We start from the raw sequence: 15,064 nt of genomic DNA, 5'->3' as shown, positions 1-15,064 counted from the left end.
TAATGACCATCTGTATTTACATCACCTGCATTTAACTGTTAGCCAACTGAGCAGAAACAGACTCTTTCAAAAGGGGTCTCCACAAGTTCATAGAAATGCATATTATGAAATCACTATGCATAGATTGCAAAATTCTTTTACAAAAAATAAACATCTCTTATTTCCATTTTCCCATAAACTATCTGAAGTATCCACCTATGAACAGGACATAAAATTGCGCAAAAATAATCTAAAAGCAAATTTTTTAAAAGGTTAACTGGCTTCTCCTTTATCATTGCTTTCAAAGTAGTGTGACTGGACAGTGATGGATTCATTTTCCTGTTTATACTTCCTATTACATGCATATTCCAAAAGTTTGTATTCGCATTATATGGATACACAGGAGAGAAGTACCATCTTCATCATTTTTGTAACAAACTCCAGCTCAACTCTGTGATCTGATATTTCTTAAAAACTCAGTCCTTTAAAAATTACATTGCAGTGCCTGATTTAAAATTTATTACATGGCAGGCAAAGCTGTTTCCCGAAAGCCATCCTCACACTCTTCTAATGGAAATATGTAAGGTAGTTATGTCTGCTTTTAGAAGATTTTAAGTAAAAGCTATAAAGAAAGTAGCAGGGTGGAAGTTTCCCACCTCATTTAGGAATCAAACTCATATTTGTGAAACAGAAGGTGGCATAACTTTTCACTGAGGACATGATTCAATCCACAGGAAAAATCTACACAGAGCAACTTCATTTGGCGTTACTGATGTCAGTTACAAGGTAAGGGAATGTCACCCATCCACATCACCCAACTTGTTAAGCTGGAAAACTTCATCCGTGGTGACTTTAAACCAAATTGCCTGAGAAATTTGGACAAAGAATCAATTATGCTTGGGTAAAGATTTTGTTTGAACATAAATTGTTTTCTAGATGTTTTGCTGAAGTCTTTTAAAGTTTAATTCCCACAGTCTCCTTTAGGGATTAAGAAGCACTAAAGACAGTGATTTCAGAGTCATTTGTTTTCTCTGTCCTTTATAATAAAAAAGGGCCACACACACCCAGTTACTGAGCTGCTCTTTTTCCTCTTGTAGCTCATCCAAACATTCTATTATGAAGCTGAGACATTTCAGTTACTGTAATGTTTTCCTGAAGGTTCTGGTTCCCACACTGAAATTCTGCCTCCAAAGTCAGATTCAGACTCCAGTTCCCAAAATCTGTTCCAAAACACATTCATAGCCGAACACCCAAGAAAGGGAACGTCAAGCCCGACTTGCCTCCTTTCACAATGAGTCAAAGTATTTTCAAAAGGAGCAAAAATGTGAAAGCCCTTGATGAAGTGTTTTTGAAGTGTCCTGGCCACTTTGGAGGAAAAGTCAAATAGTATTTAACTCTGTTCAGTTTTTAAGGTGGAAAACAACTAAACTTAGCACGAAGACAGGCAGCAAGTGGCTCTTTCCAAGAGAAAAAGAAAAGCACGTTAGACATACGCCACGGGAATTAGTGTTAAATCCAGGGTGGCAGTGGGAGAAAGGAGTAAAAGTGAGATAAATCGATCAATGAATTATCAGGGGATAGCACTAAAGGTGATCCTCTGTAAGTACCGAGAACCTCCTGGAAATATGACAATCAGACACAATAAACTCATATACGACAGAATTAGCACTCAAATCAATGCACTTACCAATACTCCAATGAATCAAAGACTTAAAAAGACTTCAAATAAAAAGCAATCTAATACAGTACTGATACCTACACAGAGGGTGATGCTTCTGCCCTTACCTTGAGGACAGCATCTTGACCTCAGCCGTATCCATCTTAAGGCAAGACACGGAGACTGGACTTTACAGGTCTGTCTGCTCCTGATGAATATTCTGGCATAGGAAATGGGCTTCCCTCTTCCAAAGGAGAAGGCAGATGCATACAATGAAGATCTGAGATGGACAAAGAAATGCCCATGGGGCGACAAGAAAACCTAGTTAGGAATAACAGGTGCAGTTGGTTCTCTACTCAGCACGTGCATGCACTGCACAGATGAACTAACACACAGCCCCTTTCTCCGTCCTTTCAATCATGCTTGGAGTGCATATTATCCCCACTTGCTACATAAGGATTCCAAGGCCAGAAGATATTTCCCAAAGTCTGAAGAACACAACTAAATGCATGCTTGTCAAACTACAAAGTTCAACCTCTTCTACTCTTGGCCACATCATCTGAAGTTATCCAAAAATCTATTGGAGGCAAGGGAAAAAAAAGCAGACTTACCTGGAACAGTACTGAAGGAGAACTTGGCCTCCTGTTTTGACTGGAATTATATTGAAAACACACCAGTTTAGTATCAAAACAGGGTCAAGTGCACTTTAACACTTAAATTCACATAAACCAGAATAAATTCTGAACTAATTTAACAATATACACCAGGACTTCAACCAAGGGACGACAGTCATCTAAGTCATCATCGAGTGTCTTTTGGGAGGTCTACATTTGGCACTAACTTGCAAATATTACTGTATTTTTGGAGTATCCACAGTGGTGGCAAACATATTAAGGTAAACTTGATCTCTAAAAACTGCCATCACTAGGAGTCAAATCTAAGAAGATGATGGTTCTTGCCCATTATCATCATAGGGTGTATCTACAAAGCAGATACACACAAAAGGCTACATGCACTGCTTTGAGAAGCATAATTAAACCTGTGGAACCTAGAAAAAGAAGGAAGATGAAAGAACACCTTGCATTGGAAAGCACAGGCTTATTTCACTGTAACAGGTATTTCAACTGTTGTGTTTACAACTGAGGTTTTTAGAAAGCTCCGGAGAGGGTGCTAAATACACAGAGGCCCAGGTTGAAAGGTAGGGATTCCCCCTCCCCCATCCCAGCTCATCAGCTCTCCCCTTCTCCATTGAGAATGTAAGCTCAATGAAAGCAGGGGCTTCTGTTCACCACTGTGCCTAGGCCTAGGCTAGCCTCATGAGGGGGCTTTCCGAAGTTGCTGTAAAGTGCCATTAAAAGATCTGTCTATTCCAGCCCCCTAACTTCTGTAATCTATACATGACTGGGCTTCAAATAAGCCAGAAAAATGTGTACCATGAAAAAACCATGCATGGATTTCAAAATTATTTGCACCAAAATAAACTCACCTTTTAATTCAATTTTTCACCGAGTTATAAAAGTAACTTTGTGTATCATTAGTGAATGAATCAATCATTTAACATTGGGTAACAGGTAAGGCTTTCAGTTACTGAAAGATCTCTTGTTCTAAGAAGTTTTTAAGAACTACTGGCACATAGTAGAGAGATTCCTGAGATGTAACAGGTGGAGGGCCGGTGGTCTCAGGCCTAGCAAGACTGTTCATTCCAAGACAAAGCAGTTGGTGAGGATGTCAGTGAGGGACAGTGCACCGACCTCTCTCTAAATGGGAACCTGGGTCCAAGGGCCTGGTGTCACTGCAGTGCTGCACACCTCTGCAGGTGGAGGAGGCTGTCACAGTGGTCATACACTTGGGGCTGTACAAAAGAATCAACAAGAATAAAACCTGTTCCATGAAGTTTCTGCATGCACCGATGGGTGTCCAGAGAAACAATGATTGATGACTGGTCCTGGATTCACTAACTTTTAAAAAATAAAGTGCCTTAGTGCATGGCTGAAAATGAGTGCTGTCAATGCCAAACAAGCGGCCAGAGAATGCAAACGCAATTCTACTGCAGACATGTCTTTCAACTCTGCTGAAAGTAGCAATACTGTAAACATGCAAAGGGTTTCTTAGAAAACATAGGTACAGAATGTCCCTGTGAAGACTTTTTTTTTAAATAAAAGACACAGTTCCTCTAGCAAGAGCAATACAAAGGGGTTATATAAATTTATTTTGCATTTAACAATTGATTAGTTTAGAAAAAATTCCCATTTTCAATGTTAATTCCATCTCTCATTTTTTAAAAAAGTCACTAAAAGGACAAAAACCCACACAAAAATACAATCTGTATCTGTTCGATATTTACAGATAACCAGTCACTATTAAGGCGCAGATTGATTAAAAGTTAACATTATTCAAATAATCCAAATATTCTGTGCATCACATAACACCGATAACTCTGTATACTGTAGTGTCATTCCCTTCATCCCACCAAGAGAAAATGAGAAAAATAATTTCCAGTGTTTTTTTATTTTTAGCCACCCCAGTTAATTTAGTTTAAGTCGGACAGTTTTCTCTTTGGCACAATATCAAAGCACTGTTCCTAAAACCTGTGTCAGCTTAGTACTGCAAAAACATTCCTCCTCCTTCTCCAGTTGCACATACAAGGTAGAGAGCTAGGGGAAAGGGCTCCAAACAATTCATTGTTCTATCATCAAGGTCTTATTAAAAAACAATACAATGAAAAGCACTGAGTTGTTGAATAGGAAACAAATCTGGAATTGTTACCTGTGCTGAGGACAAAGCAGGACACATTCCACAGTCAATTAAACCAGGGAGTGCCACATTATCCTCTGGAGATATGTGCACAGGACAATTCCACTGTAGTAGATCTAGGTCCACCAACAGACAAGGCTGAGCACAGGAGTGGGCAAGCCCCTTAGTGCCGGTCATCAGAGATAATTTTATGGCAGGCTCATTGCTTTTGGGGTAACCAATGTTATTTTTTAAAGTGAAAATTCTGCAGTGTGTAAGATGTCTCTTCAATTGCTGTTCTTAACTTAATGACAAAACATATCCAAGGAAAAATGTTAGGCAAGCATTTCTCATCCCACTTTTATATAAAAGCCCCCAATTGTTGTATATACCTATCGAATGCCTTCTGCAGAGAACTAGTGAGAGTGGTTTATAGCCACGTAGAAAGCCTTGAATATGGAACATAAATAAGTCGTTACAGTACAGTTAATTGACAACATTTCCTATGGGAAAGTATTCCAGTAAATTAATATACTTGGAAATAATATTGCTTTGAATGAAGAAAGGCACTTAAGTGATTTTTCTTCATGGATGAAAACCCTTTACAAATCCACAATAAGATTTCTGAAAAGATTCAGGCAACAACTTTGCCCAGTCTCTTGGACTTTCACAGTTTAGGATTCTAACAAGGAAATCTAGCCACTTAAAAACAGTCCTTTTTTTTTTTTCTTTCAGAACTCAGTTATCTTCATAAACTGTCACTCTGGAAATGTAAAGCTTTTGCATTCTTAACAGACACAGTCTCCTTTAAGCAGACTGCCAAGGTTTTAGGCAAGCCCTGTGAACACACGGAGCATGGCCAAGGTGCACCTGTAAGGAAGGTGATTTCCTTCTCTCCATGATGGCAACAGTGCTGTCTTGTCGGGTGATTATCTGTCTTTTTAAATAAAGTGACAATCTAGGGCTCCAGTTATTGAATGCCGTTCATTCTCTACCATAAATCTCTAGTAAATAGCAATTTCATCAATTAAGTACTGTTTATAATATCTAAAAATAAAAGTTTGATATAAATAAATGTCCTTCAGTGGCAGTATACTAAAAAAAAAAACCAGCCCTTTGCCTTCAGACAACTATTAAAATCATTTTAGCAATATAGGCAGCAGCTAAATATGATGACTGCAAAGGGTTAATATTGCAAAGTCCATTTGGTCTTTCTTTGCACCTGTTACCACAAACTAGGTTCATGAATAAGTGTTCCTAGGATACTGACATAAATGAACAGAGTTGGTCCAGAATCAATTGGACTCACATTTCCCAAAGTCACAGAATATTCTGCACAGAAACTAATATCCAGTACCATTTCAAATAAAAATTTGAGGCAGTCAGAAAAATGGCTAAATCTGATTTGTACCAATACATCAGGTGACATGAAAATGACAGGGAGAAAAAGAGAATTTCCACAGGACAAGAAATCAGAACTGTGTAAAGTGCTGAGATACCTCAATAATTATTTTAAAGCAGTACCAGGAAATCCCACTTTGATTTTTTTAAACCCCCAAATACCAATACAAAATAAGCAAACAAAATAACTTCTAAGTTTTCTGGCATCCCAGATGTCAATTTATCCTTCATTATAAGTAAAAAAAAAATCAGTGCATATGTTATAAAGTAAATAAAAACAAGAGATAAAGCCCTTTCCTCATATTGCAAATTCTGTCCAACTGTCATTTACAAAAAATCATCCACACTTGGTGTTTTGTATGACAACGTAAGAATCGTGTCTCTCTCAATGTTTGCCACAAAGTACAGGTGCGAGTAAGATGCTTTGGTCCTGACACCAGACACCCCGAGTGCTGAGGGCGGTGTGCGGTGAAGGCTGTTCCCAGATCTCGGTGTCCAGCATTACAGCTAGGTGAAGGGCGTGTGCCTCCAGGGCACTGCTACCAGCGGTCACTGACACTGGCAACATCTGAGTGATACTGACGGGGTAGCCTCCCACTTGCTCCACCTTCCAAGAAAGAGGTGCGTGCATTTGGCGGTTCAAAAAGCTTTCTTCGGTTTTTATTTAGTTCTAGAGAGAGAGAGAGAGAGAGAGAGACAATTGTTAGGTGCTCAGTGGAGAAATTGTCTACACTACAGGACGTGGCATTAGAGCTCAGAAAATGGTGACAAGGTACCGGTGTTGGGGGGAACGTCCAGTCTGGTGGCAAAAGGAAAATTTTGAGTTGATGGTCAACACACTTCTGGAATACCAGGAAGTCTGACATTACACAAAGCACAGTAGCAGCCTACCAAACCACTGGCAGCAAATACTTTGTCCTGCTGGTTTGTAAACTCTTTGTGGGATATGTTATTGTGTGAACTCCTGAACTAGTCAACAGTTTGACACCGCCCCACAAGATCATCTCAAGGGTAGCGGGGGGGCCATCAAAACTGCTGAAAGGCATGTGAGAGGATGAATTACCAGTGACGCAGACACTATTAGACCTCTTGAACTCATCCACGTCTAATGCAGCAACTTGCAAATTATGAAAGTCAGGCATGAAAGGAAGATCCCACACCTAACCCAAGGAACCTGGAGGAGCACTCTGAAGTATGAAGACACAGCCCCGGGCTCTGCCAACACACGGCTTCTTGAGTCAGAACCGGTCACATAAAGAAGCACACTGGCAGAGGTCTCTTTGAATGAAAAATCAACAGGATAAAAACTCCAACAGCTTAGAAAATTCATCCTTTAAAACAACCAATGCTTGAATCCAAATTTTCAGAGAACAACTAAGGTGCTCTATTTTGATTTTTAAAGAAACCACAGCATACCTTGAGTACACCGTTTAGTTTTTCTTTTGCCAACTAAAGAGTATTAACTGGAAAGGCATACAAAGTTAATTAAAACAGATCACCTTGTTTACAGCTACATACACCATCCCCCAAACACACAGATCATCAAACCACTAATATTTCCTGATAAGGAATTTGGACCAGTAAATAGAATTTTTGGACTCCAGAAGTTTGGAGTTTTGGCAACCCTCAAATGTAAATTCAAGTTCAACTACAGTGATCAAATGGTTGACTTGTGTATCATGCTGTGTTGTGTTTCATGAGGAGAGTAACAGCAGGTGATTCAGCACCTTCTCTTTGCATGGTTCCTGGCCCTTTCTCAACCACACATACACAATCCCCGCTCAGTTCTGCAGTAAAGCCATGAGCTTTGGCCAGCCATGGTGCTGAGGAGGAGAACACAGAGATACTATAATGGGACACAGGTGTTTAAGGATGCCCATATGGACAGACTTATCTTCTGAGTTTGGTAAATGAGCCAACACCTTTAACATTCCAACCATCCCACCCCATTGCTTTCCAAAATGTAAATGCTGGCCCTTTCCCATTGAAGCCACAGTGGCCACATCTCTCCTTTGCTCTTATATACAGGTCTCAGAAGAAAAATAATAGTGATTTATTAGTGTTTACATGACAAGCACTTTACATTGATTTTGTCCCACTTGAAGAGGGAAACAATATTACCACTCTCCATTTTATAGATAAGAAAACTGATTCTAAATATAAATGAAGTCACTTGCCCATGCAGCTATTAAGTGACAGAGCTGAAACCCTCCCTGCTCGATCCCAAGGTCAATGCCATGAACGGCAGTGACCCCTCAGACAGAAATCAACTGAACCACCAGAAATACAAACCTCAAGAAGTGGTGCTTCCAGGTATGCCAGGTAACAGAGCATTATTTCTTATTTTAATATACAGTATACCAAATTTAATTTCTGAATAGAAAAACATAGCTTAAAAACTTGAAAAAGGAAGGAAAATATCTCCATAAGCAAAAACACATGCAGGCACACTATCAATGGCTATCGTTTTATGTTCCTGCAGAATCACAATAGCAGTAACATTCCTATTAAAAGTTGCACATGGGTATTTAGTTTTTAAAAAAGGAAAAAAGCACTTGAAAATTGGGAAATAAAGACCAAATTGAATATATTCAAAGACAAACTTACAGGACAGTTAAGAATAAATGAACCCTTAAGTACAAAGCCTGAGAACATTTTCATCCCTTTTTAACCTAGGAGATTATCATTGCTCTCCATTAGAAACCGGGGGGATAACCTACAACTCAGGAGGCCAGCCCCATATTATAGAAAAGAAAAAGGAATGAAGACCAAACATTTTCTCCTAGCATATGTAACATGTGCAACTGTGCACATGCAAATAACTGGGCCACTGAAGACAAACCATTTTTCCTAAATAAACACTGAAAACTTTATTTTGAAGAGCTCCAACAGCTAGATCTTTGAGAGAGTACAATTGGGAATTTAGCCTTCCTCTGAAGATGTGGTTTCTAAAAGAGTACATCCATCCATCTCTCTCATATATATGTGTGTGTGTGTGTGTACATATATATATATATATAAACACATATATATTATGTATAAAATATATATGCAGACAGATGTTTCTAAGCAGGATGCACAAGAGAAATCTTCCAGAGAGGTTCTCAGTGATCAAGTCCTACTGAGGGAACGCTAGGATTTCTTTTTTCAATTAAAAATCAAACTCCTTCCTCTGATTTCTCTTTGAGTAAGCCTAAGGGATAGTTTGGGAAAATACCAACCTTTTTCTTTGCAATTCCAAGGTTCACACAATCCTGGCAGCTCTCAGGATCTTGTTGCGGATCTGAACAGAGTCACAAACTAAAAGAATAGGTTGGGAAATGTTAGATCTACCTGAGGCCGTGGCAGGAAGCCTGTCAACTGGATGCTGAACTTGCTCTCACTGAGTCTCTGTACATCTAGTTAATCAATAACTAAGCCACTCTGAGGGAAATCTGAATTTCCAGAAACTTATGGATTTGAAAAAAAAAAAATCTTGACTGCAGACAAATTTCGTCTCCTCCTATCTTAAAAATGTCTTCTGGCCCAAGATTAAAAAAAAAAAAAATCTCATCCTGAAAGAACAATTTCAATTATTAGTTTAAAATATATAAATTTTTTTAAAAAGTAATTTTGAGCTAATTCTGTATCTACGGAAACTGTGTAACCACAAGCCAAATGTGAATTCAGGCAGCCCAGTTATCCTGCACCTGGAAATGGAATGTTCTGGGACTACACATGGATGTCTTTGTTACCAGGTGAGCTCAGCTGGAAAAAGAAGCTTTTTGAGGCAGGATTTCTCAACAAAATGAATTGCAGAGAAAATGATCTACCAGGTTCAAACAAATGCATCAACAAAGTAAGACAAAATCATCCTTAAAATAACAGAACACTTCACACTGAGCTATGCATTTGGAAGAGATCTTTTTCAACACTTTCAGGTCCCTCTATAAGCCAGAGAGCCTGGGAACCCCACTGAGAGACGGAGTCTACAGGAGCAGTATGTTCCCTCCACAGAATTACACTGAAGATCACGACTGGAAGAAACTTAAAAAGACTCAAAGCCCCTTTTGATTTTCCTCCTACTCCCCAAAACATAAAGGGTACTGATATATTCCAGAGTAAGGTACTGGGGGCCCATCTGCAACCTGTGAAAGTATTCAGATATCTGCTTGTAGCCAAAGGCTTTAAAGAATTTGGAACTGGGTTGGTGCACGAAAACGAACGTGGTTCCCCTTATATTTACACTTCACCGCCCTTCAGGAGTCTCTAGTGACAGAGGAAGCTATTCTGAGTACACCCTTCTCCTGTCCATCAGTGCTGGCCCACAGGCAGAGTTCAACAGTACAGATGTGGTGAATATGCGAGTTCATCAGATTTCAAGTGGTATTATCCATTTAATTTTCAAATTCATAAAAGAATGTGTGAATACATAAAGATAATTTGCATCTAGCAATAGCTCTCTGAAGATAAATTTAGGGTAAACAAATATGCTGAAAGTAGAACCCTAGTGCTACAGATGGCAAAAAACCACAAACAAGGGAATATCCTGTTAATCATACATGCTGTTAAAATTATAGTTCATTTTCACTAGGCCTGCTGACTTATCACATGAAAGGACAGCTTTTACAAATGGAAGGTGACCTTACACAATCATCTACTCCCAGATCCATTTGTAGTTAATAAACCCGAAACAAAGGGGGTCTGTAAACTCACCCAAGGACTCATGACTTGGCAGAGGCAAAACTCAGTTCTCCTACTTAAATCAAGTGTTCTTTCCCCCATACCAAGATAATCAAATGAGTGATATGAATTATTCATCTGCCTCGTGCAATGCCATAGTGCAGCTTCTTGTGTATACTGGTGGACTCTATGCATCTGTGGAAGAGCTCAATGGCTGATCTCTACCCCTCTGTCAAAGCTGCTCTGCCTGCATCTGCTTCAGATAAAGATTTTCTGTAAGGAGGTACTGGTGGTGGCAGCAGGCAATCTACTGCTAAGATAAAATGAAGAACCAGGGGGCCAGCGCTGTAGCATAGCAGATAAAGGCTCCGCCTGCAGCGCCAGTATGCCATATGGGTGCTGATTCGAGTCCCAGCTGCTCTACTTCTGATCAAGCTTCCTGCTAATGTGTTTTGGAAAGTAGCAGCAGATGGCCTAATTCCTTGGGCCCCTGCACCCACATATGACCCAGAAGAAGCTCCAGGTTCCTGGCTTTGGGTCGGCTTGGCTCCATCTGTTGTGGCCATTTGGGGAGTGAACCAATAGATGGAAGACCTTTCTCTTCTCTCTCTGTGTGTATCCCTTGCCTCTCTGTAACTCTGCCTTTCAAATAAATAATCTTTTTATTTTAAATGAAGAGCCACTGAACCTTTACAATTTATTTGCTAATGAGATTAGTGAATGTGGTCTGAAATGGACCTGCTCCAGGTGGAAGCAAACACTGGCCTCCTGGAGGCACAGCCTGCAAATACAGTGTTCTGCAAAAGTCAAGTCATTTTCTCCCAGTATGTGACTCTTGGCTTCTGCCCTTGGAGTCTGTCTTTTTGATAGACTGGCACACCCATAACTCTGATATTCAAGAACTTTACTGGAAAGTCTTCAAAAACTGATCCTGACCCCATGCCCTATTTCTTATTCACATTCCTCTGAACGTCCTGCTGAGGTCCATTACTATGTATCTGCCAGCTCCTGACTCATCATCTGGCTCAGTTCCTTTCAAATGAGTGGCACCCAATAAATATGTATAGAGCACTTTAATACATAGAATATGCAACGGATGCACGAAGAAGGTGTCCTCAGGAGGCAAACAACATTATTTTCCTTCATTCTGTGACTGCCTTCAGTATCTTACATCCACCTGTAATTCGGATCCCATTAAGACACTACTGACAAACATTTAAAGCCATTAATAATACTGGCAGGTCCCAAGCTATCCCAATGAATGTTTGGACTTTTTTTTTTCCTCATCAGGTGGCATGTGTGGGCACTCGCATTTGAAATTGGAATCCAATCAAGAATAGTTCTTCACTAACCCAATGATTACTGCTTAACACAACTGCAAAAAGGAGAATTAAAATAGTCCCATGTTCTACAAAGGGTAACTCTGGTTAGATCTTTCTGAAGAAATCTGTTTTGATGATTGACATTGTCACGGCAGGTTTTCTGGCAATGCCTCCAATGAATAGTAATTTATTCTTGGCATTTGTCACCCAGTTGGCAGAAAGCCCTCTGAAACCACAGCCACCAAGGGGTCAGGTTAGTAGGGAAGCAATGATCAGCAGAACCTCAGCCCAACTAGCTGAGCCCGCTGGCAGAGGCTACTCAGATTTTAAAATACGAGTTGGACATTTATATTCACCTGAGATTGCAAGCAGCATTTTCCTTCTGGCACCAAAAGTAGTAATCCCCAGCTCTTTGAGATCCTGATCTGTGAGAGTGAGAAATGTCTGAAGATCGATCTGTGAGTAAAACAGGAACCGCAAATCAACATATTAAGTACTTACTATTTTCGTCATTGTACTATCAACTCATTATTACACCTATATATTAATTATGCTCTGCCTACTTCTGAAAATCAATGGTGGTGGCCCAAATCTAAGGGCTGAGAATTAAGAAATGAAGGTGATGATATGGAAGTGATGATTCTAACAGAAGATAGTCCAGGCTGATGATTTACTGCATTTGAGCCAAAACTCAGCCCTGAGCATCCTGGCAGCTATGACAAAAAGGGAAACATAATTACTGCACTATTTTTGTGTTGTGATGAAGTGGAGAAAACATCTCACTCCAGAAAAAAAAAAACATTTCTTAGATTTTAATTTGGAATTGGCTATACATACTTTTATAAGAAACTAAAGAACACCACAGTTGGAATGATGGAAGTCCCAGTCCACATCAGATTATGGTTCACTTGGATCAACTCAGCAGGCTATCTCTGAGAATAGCTAAAAAGAAGTATATGCTAAAGCAGCATGAGTATAATTGTACTTCCTGGTATCAGCAACAAAATATGCTGGCAAACAGCTTAAGTATCCCCCTCTTCCTTTTAACACAGTATGGAGGAATTGAACGGTAACAGATTGAAGCCAGGCAGAACTGGGTTCAGATGCCGACTGTGCCATTATTGGTTGTGGACACTTAGGGTTGGCAAAATTATACTTTTCAAGACCATACTGAGCATTAAATATGACTGTAGACATCAAGCAACTGGCTGACCAACGGGGTAAAATGACGGCTACTGATCATTTATACTGACACAGAATCTGTGAAAAGTACTCTAAGAACCTTCAGCACACTTGCATGCATGCTCATGAGGTTATGTAATGAGGGACTCCTGTTAAATCACATTTGAATACTGGAAACTATCCTACATAAACATTATACGTCATGTGGAAAATAGCCTATATTAAAGGAAGCAGGACATCGAGTTTCTATACACCAAAACACATTTTAGTTATTCTGAACACAACTTGAATCTCTGTTTTAGTTTTGAAGGTACATCTACAAAAATGATGTTACAAAGCCTGGGGTTTACCATTTATCACCATTCCCAAGATAAGCTTTTAGAAATTCCATTTCATAGAGACTCTAGTTCAAGTGTTACCAACATTTCTCTTCAAGAGCTGAGAGTAAATATTTTAGGTTTTATGGGCCACACTTTCACTATTATAACTACTCAAGTCGACTTTTATAGCTCAAAAGCAGCAGTAACAACATATAAGCAAATGGGCATGGCTATGTTCCAATGAAACTTTATTTACCATGTCAGGCAGCAGGTCTCCAGACCACTTTGTTGACCCATGGCCCAGTTACTAAAATACTAGATAAAGCTACTCTGCTTTATATCTTCATGTTTCCTCCCCTTTTGTAGTTAGGTAAGAAGTACAACGTATTTCTATGCTTCTTCAAATAGGAAATATAGATAAAAACAAACCCAGAAATATCACTGGTGATACTTAATCCCTTACACTGAAACCTTCTGTGTCTGTACAAGTTAAATGACTTCTGACCTGGAGCATCTCTATCAGCTACCCTCCTTTAACCAGCAAGACTAAACCAACAGATACAACAATGCAATTTCAGGATGAGTTACTCAACTTAAAAAACCCTTGGTCAAATGAGCACTGACTTAGATGTAGGGCAAAGAAAATAAAATCCATTCCCCAGGATCCATTACATAAATAATAAGCCCTTTTTAGTGCAAAAATGTCAAAAATATATAATTATTAAACTTAATGTATTGAGTTATGAGTAGTACATTAAATTTATGATGTAAATAAAGTACCTAATAAAAACCTTCAATTCTCTACTGACTGATCCATGCCTGGGCATTACCAACTTAATCAGATCCTCTAACATGAAATTAAACCAGCTGGTATCAAACGTGGACAATGGCTTGATTTGAGAAAAAGACAAGTTTATAGACCATTTACACTTTCTGCATTAGGTTTGCTGTGCCCTGGTAGTATGAGGCCATCATTAGAAAGAATCTTGCTGAGGACCTTATTTCTTAATGCCAGAACAAAACGGGCCATGGTTAATGGACTGGGCCAAAGTCCATGGTGGCAATGATCCAGAAGACATCTAAGTTATGTTTTGGGCTAGGCAAAAGCCAAACAGTAAAGGCCATCACTGTTCACGCACACACACACACAGTGAGAACAGACTTCAGTAACACATCTAATGGATATGGTGGAAAACATCCATAGATGTTTATTTCAGACGCCGTGGTTTACTTTGAAATGCCACCGGTAAGTGATTCAAAAGTGGACTCTTAACTACACACTTGGGGCTGACCTTAGGGGAGCTGTGAATCAAGACACCAATTAGGACTTTTAGCTATCACTGGTGAGGAGGGGCAGCTAAGGTACAGTTTTGCAATGGACATTTTCCATATTTCTGCTATCTTGTGTCCATGAGCCACACCAGATAAGTAAGAAATGAGATGACATTTTTCTTAGTGGAGAGAACAAGCTGGGAGACTTGAGTAAGCGCTCAGTGAAAGTGCAGTCAGAGGCCGCTCTGTGCTTTCTTTCTAGAGGTCACCCAGCACACCACCCAGACACACCTACCTGGGAAGATAAACACGCACTGACCTCTTGTTGCTGGAAGACGTCCGTGTATTTGCCCAGGCCCAGCTTGCTGAAGAGCTCGGGGAGGTCGGAGCCTTTGAAAGAGCTGTTCAGGTTACAGCCATTGCTTCCCGTCAGCGAGGAAATGCAGTCCATGTAATTGCTGCTGCTGAGATAGTGTTCCGCTGAAAGGCAAAGGAGACACAGGCTGGCAGCGTAAATGCCCAGAGAGAGCACGGTT

The 15,064-nt window shown here is 39.8% G+C and overlaps 1 protein-coding gene and 1 long non-coding RNA gene across 15 annotated transcripts in view; both read right to left on the bottom strand.

Annotated features, from left to right (window-relative positions):
• LOC149121989 (uncharacterized) overlaps positions 1–15,064 on the bottom strand; it is a 473,114-nt gene that overhangs the window by 14,935 nt on the left and 443,115 nt on the right. The gene's annotated exons all lie outside the window — the stretch shown is intronic.
• BICC1 (BicC family RNA binding protein 1) overlaps positions 3,809–15,064 on the bottom strand; it is a 336,500-nt gene continuing 325,244 nt past the window's right edge. For 13 of the 14 annotated variants that reach the window (XM_051823885.3, XM_089314866.1, XM_089314872.1 and 10 more), the window contains 3 exons: positions 14,848–15,008; positions 12,111–12,210; positions 3,809–6,440 (listed from right to left, as the gene is read on the bottom strand). In XM_051823885.3, coding sequence (XP_051679845.2) covers positions 6,310–6,440; positions 12,111–12,210; positions 14,848–15,008 — 392 coding nt within the window. In that variant the 3' untranslated portion in view covers positions 3,809–6,309. Of the gene's footprint in view, positions 6,441–8,991; positions 9,071–12,110; positions 12,211–14,847; positions 15,009–15,064 lie in introns of all 14 variants that reach the window. The other variant, XM_070057685.2, reaches the window with a different exon arrangement.

Source organism: Oryctolagus cuniculus, chromosome 15 (genome assembly GCF_051225735.1).
Source record: "Oryctolagus cuniculus isolate XC-2025 breed Fujian yellow rabbit chromosome 15, ASM5122573v1, whole genome shotgun sequence".
NCBI lineage: Eukaryota > Metazoa > Chordata > Mammalia > Lagomorpha > Leporidae > Oryctolagus > Oryctolagus cuniculus.
The sequence above is the reverse complement of the archived record's forward strand: the minus strand, read 5'-3'. Positions and strand labels throughout refer to the sequence as shown.